This window comes from Chiloscyllium punctatum, chromosome 17 (assembly GCF_047496795.1).
Source record: "Chiloscyllium punctatum isolate Juve2018m chromosome 17, sChiPun1.3, whole genome shotgun sequence".
Lineage (NCBI taxonomy): Eukaryota > Metazoa > Chordata > Chondrichthyes > Orectolobiformes > Hemiscylliidae > Chiloscyllium > Chiloscyllium punctatum.
Genome location: NC_092755.1, coordinates 97,970,114 through 97,983,974, shown reverse-complemented (window position 1 = coordinate 97,983,974; position 13,861 = coordinate 97,970,114). Strand labels below are relative to the sequence as shown.

At 41.5% G+C, this 13,861-nt stretch overlaps 1 protein-coding gene across 6 annotated transcripts in view; it reads right to left on the bottom strand.

The window, feature by feature from the left end:
- The window catches only part of ttc28 (tetratricopeptide repeat domain 28), a 760,569-nt gene that overhangs the window by 191,277 nt on the left and 555,431 nt on the right, over positions 1-13,861 (bottom strand). For all 6 annotated transcript variants that reach the window (XM_072588038.1, XM_072588039.1, XM_072588042.1 and 3 more), the window contains 4 exons: positions 9,610-10,133; positions 8,529-8,638; positions 7,771-7,900; positions 6,378-6,596 (listed from right to left, as the gene is read on the bottom strand). In XM_072588038.1, the coding sequence (XP_072444139.1) occupies positions 6,378-6,596; positions 7,771-7,900; positions 8,529-8,638; positions 9,610-10,133 (983 nt within the window). The remainder of the gene's footprint in view (positions 1-6,377; positions 6,597-7,770; positions 7,901-8,528; positions 8,639-9,609; positions 10,134-13,861) is intronic.

The following is a 13,861-nucleotide window of genomic DNA, read 5'->3' as shown; positions in this document are numbered from 1 at the left end:
GGACAAAGATAACTAGGGGGAGAATAGGGTCCCTCAGCAAGGTGGCCTTTGTGTGGAGCCGCAGGAAATGGGGGAGGTAATAAACTGGTATTTTGCATCAGTGTTTACTGTGGAGAAGGACATGGAAGATACAGAATGTGGGGAAATAGATGGTGATATCTTGAAAGCTGTTCATATTACAAAGAAGAAGAGCTGAAATGTCTTGAAATGCATAAAAGTGGATAAATCCCCAAGACCTGATCAGGTGTACCCTAGAACTCTGTGGGAAGCAAGGGAAGTGATTGCTGGGCCCCTGACTGAGATATTTGTATCATCGATAGTCAGAGGTGAGGTGCAGGAAGACTGAAGATGGGCTAACGTGGTGCTACTGTTTAAGAAAGGTAGTAAGGACAAGCCAGTGAACTATAGACCCATGAGCTTGGCATCAGTGGTGGGCAAGTTGTGGCAGGGAATCCGGAGGGACAGGATGCATGTGTGTTTGGAAAGGCAAGGACTGGTTAGGGATAGTCAACATGGTTTTGTGCATGGGAAGTCATGTTTCACAAACTTGATTGAGTTTTTTGAAGTAATAATGAAGAGGATTGATGAGGGTAGAGCGGTAAGGCGTTTAACAAGGTACCCATGGGAGACTGGCTAGCAAGGTTAGATGTCATGGAATACTGTGAAAGCTAGCCATTTGAATACAAAATTGGCTTAAAGGCAGAAGACAGAGGGTGGTGGTGGAGGGTTGTTTTTCAGGCTGGAGGCCTGTGACCAGTGAAGTGCCACAAGGATCGGTGCTGGGTCCTCTACTTTTCATCATTTATATCAATGATTTGGATGTGAGCACAAGAAGTATAGTTATTAAGTATGCAGATGACACCAAAATTGGAGGAGTAGTGGACAGCGAAGAAGGTTACCTCAGTGTAGAATGGGATCTTGATCAGATGGGCCAATGGATGGAAGAATGGCAGATGATGTTTAATTTAGATAAATGTGAGGTGCTGCATTTTGGGAAAGCAGATCTTAGCAGGATTTATACTCTTAAGGGTAAGGTCGTATCGGAAGGATGTTGTGAAACTTAAAAGGGTTCAGAAAAGATTTACAAGGATGTTGCCAGGGTTTAAGGATTTGAGCTACAGAGAGAGAGGTTGAATAGGCTGGGGTTGTTTTCCCTTGAGTGTTGGAGAGTGAGGGGTGACCTTGTAAAGGTTTATAAAATCATGAGGGGCATGGATAGGATAAATAGACAAAGTATTTTCCCTGAGGAAGTGGTGAGTCCAGAACTGGAGGGCATAGGTTTAGGGTGAGAGGGGAAAGATATAAAAGAGACCTAAAAGAGTGGTACGTGGATGGAATAAGCTGCCAGAGGAAGTGGTGGAGGCTAGTACAATTGCACCATTTAAAAGGCATCTGGATGGGTTTATGAATAGGAAGGGTTTGAAGGGATATGGCACATGGGACTAGATTAGGTTGGGATATCTGGTCAGCATGGACACGTTGGATAGAACATAGAACATAGAAGAATACAGCGCAGTACAGGCCCTTTGGCCCTCGATGTTGCGCTGATCCAAGCCCACCTAATCTACACTAGTCCACTATCCACATTATGCCTATCCAATGCCCGTTTAAATGCCCGTAAAGAGGGAGAGTGCACCACTGCTACTGGCAGGGCATTCCATGAACTCACGACTCGCTGAGTAAAGAATCTACCCCTAACATCTGTCCTATACGTACCACCCCTTAATTTAAAGCTATGCCCCCTCGTAATAGCTGACTCCATACGTGGAAAAAGGTTCTCATGGTCAACCCTATCTAACCCCCTAATCATCTTGTACACCTCTATCAAGTCACCCCTAAACCTTCTTTTCTCCAATGAAAACAGCCCCAAGTGCCTCAGCCTTTCCTCATACGATCTTCCTACCATACCAGGCAATATCCTGGTAAACCTCTTCTGCACCTGTTCCAGTGCCTCCACATCCTTATTATAGTATGGCGACCAAAACTGCACACAATACTCCAGATGCAGCCGCACCAGAGTCTTATACAACTGCAACATGACCTCAGGACTCTGGAACTCAATTCCTCTACCAATAAAAGCCAGTACGCCATATGCCTTCTTCACAGCGCTGTTTACCTGGGTGGCAACTTTCAGAGATCTGTGTACATGGACACCAAGATCCCTCTGTTCATCCACACTACCAAGTATCCGACCATTAGCCCAGTAATTCATCTTCTTGATACTCTTACTAAAGTGAATCACTTCACACTTACCTACATTGAACTCCATTTGCCACCTTTCTGCCCAGCTCTGCAGCTTATCTATATCCCGCTGTAACCTGCCACATCCTTCCTCACTGTCAACAACTCCACTGACTTTCGTATCATCCGCAAACTTGCTCACCCAACCTTCTAGCCCCTCCTCCACGTCATTTATAAAAATGACAAACAGCAATGGTCCCAAAACAGATCCCTGTGGAACACCGCTAGTAACTGCACTCCAAGATGAACCTTTACCATCAACTATTACCCTCTGTCTTCTTCCAGCCAGCCAATTCCTAATCCAAACCTCCAACTCACCCTCAATGCCATACCTCCGTATTTTTTGCAGTAGCCTACCATGGGGAACCTTATCAAATGCCTTACTAAAATCCACATACACCACATCTACCGCTTTACCCTCGTCCACCTCCTTAGTCACCTTCTCAAAGAATTCAATAAGGTTTGTGAGGCATGACCTTCCCTTCACAAAACCATGCTGACTATCCTTGATCACATTATTCCTATCCAGATGTTCATAAATCCTATCCCTTCCAATTCTCTCTAAGACTTTGCCCATAACAGGAGTGAGACTCACCAGCCTATAGTTACTAGGGTTATCCCTACTCCCCTTCTTGAACAAGGGAACCACATTTGCTATCCTCCAGTCTTCTGGCACTATTCCTGTAGACAACGAGAACATAAAAATTATACTACATTCGAGACACCACCCATGCCCTCCACCTCCTCCAAGACTTCCGTTTCCCCGGCCCCCAACGCCTCATCTTCACCATGGATATCCAATCCCTCTACACCTCCATCCACCATGACCTGGGCCTCCAAGCCCTCCGTTTTTTCGTCTCCAGACGGCCCCAACAGTACCCTTCCACTGAAACTCTCATTCGTTTGGTCAAACTGGTCCTCACCCTTAACAATTTCTCCTTTGAATCCTCCCACTTCCTCCAGACCAAAGGCGTAGCCATGGGCATATGTATGGGCCCCAGCTATGCCTGTCTCTTTGTTGGCTATGTAGAACAGTTGATCTTCCGTAATTACACTGGCACCACTCCCCACCACTTCCTCCGCTACATTGATGACTGCATTGGCGCCACCTCGTGCTCCCGCGAGGAGGTTGAGCAATTCATCAACTTCACCAACACATTCCACCCTGACCTTAAATTTACCTGGACCATCTCTGACACCTCGCTCCCCTTCCTGGACCTCTCCATCTCCATTAGTGACGACCGACTTGACACTGACATTTTTTACGAACCCACCGACTCCCACAGCTACCTGGATTACACCTCTTCCCACCCTATCTCTTGCAAATATGCCATCCCGTATTCCCAATTCCTCCGCTTCTGCTGGATCTGCTCCCAGGAGGACCAGGTCCACCATAGAACACACCAGATGGCCTCCTTCTTTAGAGACCGCAATTTCCCTTCCCACGTGGTTAAAGATGCCCTCCAACGCACCTCGTCCACATCCCGCACCTCCGCCCTCAGACCCCACCCCTCCAACCGTAACAAGGACAGAACGCCCCTGGTGCTTACCTTCCACCCTACAAACCTTCGCATAAACCAAATCATCCGCCGACATTTCCGGCACCTCCAAAAAGACCCCACCACCAGGGATATATTTCCCTCCCCACCCCTTTCCGCCTTCCGCAAAGACCGTTCCCTCCGTGACTACCTGGTCAGGTCCACACCCCCCTACAACCCACCCTCCCATTCTGGCACTTTCCCCTGCCACCGCAGGAACTGTAAAACCTGTGCCCACACCTCCTTCCTCACCTCTATCCAAGGCCCTAAAGGAGCCTTCCACATCCATCAAAATTTTACCCGCACATCCACCAATATCATTTATCGTATCCGTTGCTCCCAATGTGGTCTCCTCTACATTGGGGAGACTGGGCGCCTCCTAGCAGAGCGCTTTAGGGAACATCTCCGGGACACCCGCACCAATCAGCCATACCGCCCCGTGGCCCAACATTTCAACTCCCCCTCCCACTCTGCCGAGGACATGGAGGTCCTGGGCCTCCTACACCGCCGCTCCCTCACCACCAGACGCCTGGACGAAGAACGCCTCATCTTCCGCCTCGGAATACTTCGACCCCAGGGCATCAATGTGGACTCCAACAGTTTCCTCATTTCCCCTTCCCCCACCTCACCCTAGTTCTAAACTTCCAGCTCAGCACTGTCCCCATGACTTGTCCGGACTTGTCCGACCTGCCTATCTCCTTTTCCACCTATCCACTCCATCCTCTCCTCCTTGACCTATCACCTTCATCCCCTCCCCCACTCACCCATTGTACTCTATGCTACTCTCTCCCCACTCCCACCCTCCACGCATCAGGCTCACTGCCTTTATTCCTGATAAAGGGCTTTTGCCCAAAACGTCGATTTCGCTGCTCGTTGGATGCTGCCTGAACTGCTGTGCTCTTCCAGCACCACTAATCCAGTATAAAAATGGCTCTGCAATCTCCTCCCTTGCTTCCCAGAGAATCCTAGGATAAATGCCATCAGGCCCAGGGGACTTATCTATTTTCACCCTTTCCAGAATTTCCAACACCTCTTCCCTACATACCTCAAAGAAAGGATGAATGGTCTCCTTCCCTGCTGTACAACTCTCTGACTCTACGTGCAGCTTGATCCTTGTAGCTGCAGTTACAATCACGGTCAATCAGACAGGTGATGTAAAATGGCAATTCTTTTATCAATGGGAGCTTGTATTTGCAATGATGTGTCTCTCATGTCACCTATGAGCCCTGAGAAGGCTCCTCTCCCACTAGCTTCCCTACGAAGCATAGCACTGGGCTGGCAGTGCAGGAGCTTCCGCAGGACTAGGCTTTAAGTATAGTTTTGTGCTGGAAACCCCTGGGGATCTCAACATTGACAAGTACTTCTGCCATTGCTGAGGGCATGATAGCATAAACTAGAGACATGGTACATGCACAAATGAGGTGAGCAGCAGGGAATTACATAAGATAAGTTAGAGAGAAACCCTCCATGAAACTCCCCAAAATTACCATGTAGCTGATTGTTTTTGGTAAAATTCAACCCAAGGACCACATAGTGCAGAAGGAAGCCAAATGGCCCATTGATTCCAAATCACCTGTCTGTGAGTAATCAAGTTAGCCTCATTTCTGCACTCTATCCCTGTAGCCCTGCAAGTTTCCTTCCCTCAAGTGCCCAACAAATTTCCTCCCTGAATTAATTGCCTCTGCTTCTACCAACGCCATAGGACAACAAAATCCTAGTCCTTCCCATTTACTGCATAAAAAACCTCATCCTCTCATGTTCTGTGCATCACTTGCCCAAATCTTTAAAGTTTTGCTTGGTCGATCCTACTCAAACCTGCTATCATCATGTAGACCCACCAGCAGATCTTCTCTCAAGTTTCTTTGTTCCAAGGACAGCAATTCCAGCTTCACCAATCTAACTTTGTGGCAAAAATTCTTCATCCCTGGAACCATTTTGAGAAATCTCCTCTGCACCCTTACTTTTACCATCACATCCCTCCTATACAGTGGTGAGCAGAACTCGACACTCTATTTATGACTTTATCAGAACTTTGCAAAGATTCAGCATAATGAGTCTGCTTTTGCATTCAATTTATCAAGTCCAATATTAAGTTTTTTTTTAGAAAAAAGGAAAATACTTTCATTTCACTGTGACAAACAAATGTTTTAAAGAAATCTTGATGATATAATCTCATGTCAAGCTAAGAGCTTTCCAATAAACAACTGCCAACACTCCCTATGAGGGGCCAATTGGAGCACTGCACATTCCAAACAGCACAAATAACAATAACATGGTTTTAGCGATGGAGTCTAAGATGTACGCATTTATTGACAGTGGAAGAACTGTAATGCTCCTTGTCAAAAAGTGTAACTGAATATTTTAATTTTCAGCAGTGACAGATTTAAAACTAAGATTAGTATTCTTGAACATAGGCATATTCATGAAATGCCAAGCCCTACTTTCGACAATTCCACAGTGCCAAGATTTGGTATTACAATACACATATGGCACAATCAATGTTACATTATAGGAGAGATATAAGTGGAGCTACTAATTATTTCAGGTGCAAGGATCAAGGTTACATTTAACTCTTGAGACATTATAATACATCCATACCTGCTCCTGGTGCCAGTAACCAACTGTAGAGGTATCCAGCTGCTTGTGAATAGTACAACACCAGACTACGTTGATTATTGATGGCCTCCAGAATCTGGTCAATTGTGACAGGAGTCAATGGGTCAGATTCTTGCTGTCCAGTTTGCCTTTCTACTAAGAGATCAGCAAATGCCCTTGTTCTTCCCCTCTCTGCTACTGCTAATGCCTCATCATGACGACCTAACAACAAGATTATAAAAAAGCAAAATATATGAGGAAGAAACCTGTAATTTAAGATAAATATATACTTCATCTAATTTAAAAATATACAATACTTTGCTTACATATGACAAGGACATTATCCACATGTCATGTAAAATATTTTGATTTAAAGAAGTTTCACTGTCCTGCTAGCCTCAATTCCGTACACATGATTATCTCCAAATTTATGCTCTATAAAGTTGATAGTAATTGTTTATGAAAGGTAAATTTGCAATTAGATTTTTTGTTAACTGAATACCTTTACTCAGAATTCCCATATTATTTACAGTATTATCTTCTTAACTCCTTAAGCAGTATCTAATGTTGATTCACCACTTATTTTGGTTGTCTCAAAACTGCAATAGAATAAACTGTAAACTGCAAATCTTTGGAAACAGACAAGCATGAAATTTTGCAAACAACTTTTAATTTTCGGAATTCATCTGCTCTCTGTGGTCACTGAGGTAATAATGGTATCAAGAGGGAATGGAAACCATTCATTTTCATAAACAAATATTCTCAGGTCAGGTATGGCATTTTAGACACATAACTGAGTTCAAAGCTCCAGAGAATCTATACTGTATGAAATGACATCTTCTATTTATACGTACAGCTATATCAGAGTAAAATTGCCAATTAAAGGAAAATGATCTTGCATTTCAAACTGGGACATCAAGCCATCCAAAGGTGCTTTACTGTCAATTAGTTGCATTTTGAAATGTACTCATTGTCATGTATAGGCAACAATGACAGCCAATTTGCACAAATGAAGGTCCCGCAAGATATTGAAATGAACAAGCAGATTAATTTGTTTTAGTGGTGTTTTCTTATTAAAGATAGCAGAGTGGAGCCCTGCACTGGATTTATCAAATCATGGTGACACATAGTGATATGTGGATTTATGTATTATCTGATCCACTGGTCCCAATCTCAGCTCCACAGCACCATGCAAAGTAATGCTTCCTTATTGTGTTGAATTAAATATCACAAGGAATGCTGTGCTGACCCAGTAAAGGCACAGGCTAGGCCATGCTCACTTTTACTGACTGTTAGCTATTGCCTGAGAATTTAAAAAAGTCATCTAATTAAAAAAAAATCTTTGCCAGCGTGCCAGGAATTGATTCCACTCGGGACATTCTGGAACTTTACTTACCCAGACTAACCAATACACGTTGTAAAGCTTGGTAGGATGACGTTTGAAGGTCAAACAATGAAAGCTTATAATCTGTGCTATGCTGTGCTTCATGACGTATATTTTCAAATAAGGCAGATGCTCTATAAAGCTGAAATGAAAAAAGATGCTGAGTGAATATTATAAATAATCTACCATGCGCCGAGTTTGTGCATCAAAGCATCTTTCATTGGCATAGACAAGTATGTTGAATCCTTCCAACATGTGCAGGTGGGAAATTCACAAGAAATTCTGGTCAGCCATATATTGGGAAGAGGTTACAGCATCTAACTTCACCATCCATTGCTCCCGCCTACAGAATGTATATCAAAGTGTTTCTGTAACACATTAAGACCAACATTTCTTGAGGTCTTAAAGATTACTGTGAACTTTATGAGACTTACATGCATTCACAGATAACAACTGATATTATCCTTACTTTCATTTTCCTGTGATTAAATAAACAGAATATAATTCACATGGACTTTTAAAAATCTCTGGTACATCAGTTGTGATTGAACAATAAAAGGTTGGAGCAAATATTTGCTAAGTGTTTATTGCATTAAAACCTGTTTTCATGTGATGTACGATGTTAATTTTTAACTTAATTTTCCTTTTTTATATAAAGAAACAAACAATAGAAATGAAAAGTAAATATGACTTCTGAAAATTTGGCACTCAGTTTGTGGAATCCCCACCCCGAAAGGTTATGATCCATCTTTAGTGTAAGTGTCAGGTACCTGGTGTTGTGCCTCTTCAAGGTTTCTGCTGACCCACAGCGAAAGGCCCAGTCGATGTCTAATTTTAGCCTCATCCTCTCTGCGGCCAAGCTGCTCCGCCAGCCTCAGTCCTGAATAAGAAAGATGAAGCTTACATGAGGCACCACCAAAGCACTTACCAAGTGCTAGTTGGAAAACTAACTTGCATTAGAGATTTTAGATTCCAAAAGATGTCACAACTGCACCAGAAGAAATTTAATTCACACGTAAAAGAAAATTAAGCACTTACATTTCTATAACAACATACATGAATGTGAATTTTAGAACATTATGCTATGAGAAAAACAAAGGAAACTAAATTAGGTCTTCTTGAAGGAAAATCACTGCTGTAATATTTAAAATAGTGCAGAGATTTTGGTTGAAGTTCTCATTTCCACTGGATCTCTCACTGTAATTTGCAGATGATCTAAAACCAAAGTAACAATTGCACTCATTGAATATATTTACAATGTCTCAAAAGCACTTTCATCATCACAGAGCAGTCTATTTTAAAAGAACTAACTTTGCCAAAGATCATCTGCAGACATTGCCAGCTGGAACCAGGTTGTGGGGTCCATGAAGGCCAAGCTGAACCAAATATTGAGTTTACAAGCCTGAATTGTGCAATACTAGTATAAATACAGGAAACTCAAGTAAACGTTATGTATGGGGACATGAAGCTACACAACTGAAAAGCAAAGGGCTTTCACACATTTATCTTAGAAACAGTAAAGACCAAAGAAAACTGTGCTTACGATGGTCTCAACATAAATGATGCAAATATCCTCACAAACAAAATCAACCCTACGTGATTCTCTGTACTTATGGCAAAAGGTTCCAGGAAATTCAAGGTTGGTGTGACAAAACCATATTTAAAGTTGCTCTTAATCTCCACTATACTTGATGAGTCATTAATTGCTTAGAGAACACATTTTGCAATGTTCATTTAAAAATAGCAATACCAAAATCAATGGGCATTGCATCAGATATTCTACTGCCCTGGGAGGAGAGGTGTTAGACAGAAAGCATCAGAGATCATATACAAATGAAGGAGAGCTCTTACCTTCCTGTAAATACATGACAGCCTGTGAGTAGTTCTGTAAGGCATGGTGTGTTCGCCCCAGGCTGCTGTATGCAATAGTTTTGGCCACTAAGTCATTCATCTGGGCAGCAATACTCAGATGCTGCTCCTGATACATTACAGCTCGTTCATAATTTCCCAAAGATTCATAGGTCAATCCGAGGTTACCATAGGCACGACCTTGACATGTAGGGTTATTGGTTTCCTCTGCAATCTCTAAATCAAGCTGATGGTACTGCAGTGACGTTTCATATTCCGCCATCTGTTGGTAAACTCCACCAAGACCACAGGCAGCATCACTCTCCAGAATTCGATTCTTCATCTCACGGGCAATGTTTAGTTGGCGTTCAAGGCAAGAAATGGCCTGTTCATAGTTTCCTAGCTGGCTGTGTAAGCTGCCAAGCTCCCCATAAGCTTGGGCTTTGTTGGATGATTCTCCAAGTTCATGGGCTACTACCAATCTCTTTTCAAAACACACAAGAGCTTGCTGAAGGTTCCCCATCGCCCTGTGCAAATAAACAAATTCAGTTCAAACAACATGTAGGATCAAAGAGCTTTTATGGTAAGATTTTAAAACAAAATTACAAAAATAAATTGAATATCCTTTCCATTTCTATTGATTCATTTGATTTCACATACTTTCGTGATGAGGAGATTGGGTAATAAGAATTTGACAATGAAGAATTAGTGTAAAGGAGCCATAAAATTACAAAGGATGCAAGAGAGATATAAAAAAACCAAGAGACCTGTGATAGATGTACCAAAGCACATGTGACATGTAACATCAAAAATACTGAAAATATCTTCTGTTTACCCATGCAGCAGAAACGTGCTTACAGCAAATAAGCCTTTGACTTTGCTATAGCTAACACTGGTAATGCACCTTCTACATGCCCAACTCAAAATATAAAACTGTAAAATATATCACATGATAAACTTCCTGCTGATTCCCTGAAAAGTTATTTCTTGAGATATCTGCAGAAAAATCAGATTTAAACTCCTGCTAACATATTCACTGCACTTTACCTGCAAACACTGAATGGATTTAAAAATTAACACTGAAACAAAGGAGATTCAACCACTCCAATTTTTTGTCTCATGATATATGACATCATCATGTGAAACTTACTGTGAAATTAAATGCTTGCTATTGTGCAACTGTATTCTGTATATCCTAGGGATATATAGAAACAAACTTAGTAAATCATAAAATGTTTACAACACAACAGTTCAGAGCTCTGTGAGATTCTTACTTTCCTTCTGCTCAGCCTATTAAAATGCCCTGGGCATAGACAAACTCCACCACATTCCAAAATGTGTATTTCTCCAATAAGCTATTACAAAACAATGTAATGTTTCAGACAGGAACAGCATAAGGCAATTATTCTGTCCAACACTATCATTACATTTGTGATGATAGTCAACTAACTGTTTGTTCCTTATTAACATCTATTGCCTTTCTGAATTTTCTAATAACTCTTCATGTTTGACATAATTGTTAAAGCTGACTGATTATTCAGAAACAAAAACGAACAGGAATATAGTTAATTTAAAGCATTGGATGTATTTGTACACTTAAATAGCTCACGGGAGACAGCTACTTTATTCTTCACAGCCTCTTAGATTTATTCTTCTACAACCTTAACATATCTGGATCACCCCATGACACTTCATTCTTGTCTGGAAAGGGAGCGTGTTAAGTTCACATGACAACGACAGTATTCTGCTGGTGACAGTGACCACTTGGAGATCTACAGGCTTGCGAGCTTTTATGGTCTCAATCACTATTTTTATCATGCAGGCACTGGCAGACTGAAACACTCAGATGATGCCATAAACACTGATGCCTTCAGTGAGTGAGCTTCTATTTAGTATCCCCCTTAAACGCCCCATTCATTTCCTACCATGCCATGCCATGTCTTCAATGATTTTCTAACCCATTATATTACCTGAACATGTACACCTAAAGCAATCAGTCCTCCCAAAAAAGCTTCATCAGGTTGACACCAACAACAGAACTTAAAACATGACAGCGTGGATAGATCATAATATTTGCTGGTCACTGGAGACATTTCAATGTAGGTCATGGCATGAATTTAATGTGTGAAAATAGAAGAAACAGTGATCACAGTCTAGCATATTGGAAGCTGTCAGCTCAACATACCTTGTACATCTGGAGGTTATCAGGAGGTTGGGACAAATGAAAGGGCACTTAGTCCAGATTTCAGTTTGGTAAATTTAGACTAAGATGATCACTGCTCTTTGAACATAATTGAGGATTTGCTCATAGCGTACCCTTTGATATAAAATTCAATCATTCTACCCCAGCAAGCACGGTCATTATTCATTCTAACCTTTTCTTTTCATAACAATTATTCAGTTACAGTTGGATACTCAATACTTTCCTCAAGCTCTGCTTCACTCAGCGTTATATCTTAATAATCATTTATAAATGCCAGTCACCAAAGATTAATTCTTACCAGTGACTCAAGTAACTCACAGAACATTAAGTGATGTCATATATAGCAGTTACGCTATTCTTTGATAAAACTGGTTAAATTATTTCTTCAATATTAAATGATCATTGCAACAGAACTCTTATGTTATAGAAAACAAGATAATCAATTGTGCCTGCAAGTTTTTGAACTTGTGTTAAATTACAGACCTGCATGAATGCCACTAAAATAAATAGATAGGTGGGCTTACAGTAATAGGATATGTTCGAGTGATTTAGATCAGGGTCCCTGTCTGTCAGTCACACTATGACAGGGCTGTACTATTGGAGGATCAGTCAATTGGTCCAGCAACACAAGCAGGCTGTTGTAGTGTCAGCCAGACATAGGACTCTACTATGACCGTACTGCACTCTTAAGGGCTAATCAGTCACAGTGACAAAGGTGTACTGTTACAGAGTCAGTCAGTCAGGAAGGTAATTCTGCTAACCTGTGACAGAGCTTTGTTGTTGAGGTGTATCTGTGAGACATATAGTAACATTCAGTGATGCTCTGAGGTCAATCAGTTGCCCAGTAACAAGACTGCATTGCACAAAATTGCAAAACAATAAATGCCAACAGTTGGTTTCCAAAACCAATGCAACTGATGGATCCAAGCTGTTGACAGCACTTCACTCCATGCTCTGAGCTATCTGCAGTTGGACTGCACAGCAATACAACTCCAATTGTTTTACTTCTTCCTGCTGGCCTTCATTATTCATAGACTATCCAGTTAAAATAATCTCCAGAGGGAAACATTACTCAGAAGAATTACAAAATACCTTTGTAATCAAATACTACAAATAATGTGTCACAGCAGGGGCCATCTTTAAACAGTAAATTCCTCCATTATGAATAGTGCAATGCAACAAGAAAGATAGCACTTTCACTCTGTACTGCTTCCTCTCAATTAAGCTACCTCTCAATTAGAATAATCTAATCTAATTAGAATAATCCTCTCAATTAGAATAATCTAATTTCATACTCATGTGTGAAGATTAAGGAAAATTAGGTTGCAAGTGAATTCGATCTGCAACTCCAATTGAATTTTTGATGTTTAGAAATGCCATGTGCTGAAAAGTTTCTGTCAGAAAAATGTGGGTGGAAATGCTGTTGAATATGTGATCTCTCTTATGTTAACCTTCAAAGGATTAATTATTGATGTAATACCCCAGTCAGGACTGAGTCTTTAACAGGACTGATATCTCAATAAGGGCCCAGTGCAGAACATGAGTACATAATAGCTTAGCATTCCTTCTCATTCTGTTAATGAGACTGGTTTCTCTTGTCTCCATGACAGAATCTGGCTCTCCTCCACAGCAGCCAGTACCCTAACCTACATTCTGAAGGGTGGAAGACGGAAAGCCAGCCAGGAGAGCTGAGCCTGAGAGGAACAAAAGCAAATAAACTGAAGCACTTGCAAAGAAAAGCCATGTTACAGATGCTGAAGTGGGCAGCCATTATGGTGGAAATGATATCGGCCCAGTGTCAAAAAGTTGCCTATGTCAGCCAGGGAAGCAAACAGAAATTGTGCATGGGAACATCCTAAAGGAAAAGACTGAAAATAATTACACAGTCAAATAGGGAAACCAACTTTCTTATATCTGCTTCTCCCTGAGAAATGGAATAATGGATTAAAGTTGAGGAATGCCAATTTATCTGCAGGCTTTTCCCTTCATTAATAATCTATCTTGCAATTTGCATCCTCTTACACCCCTTCCAAAGATCATGTAATTGAATGA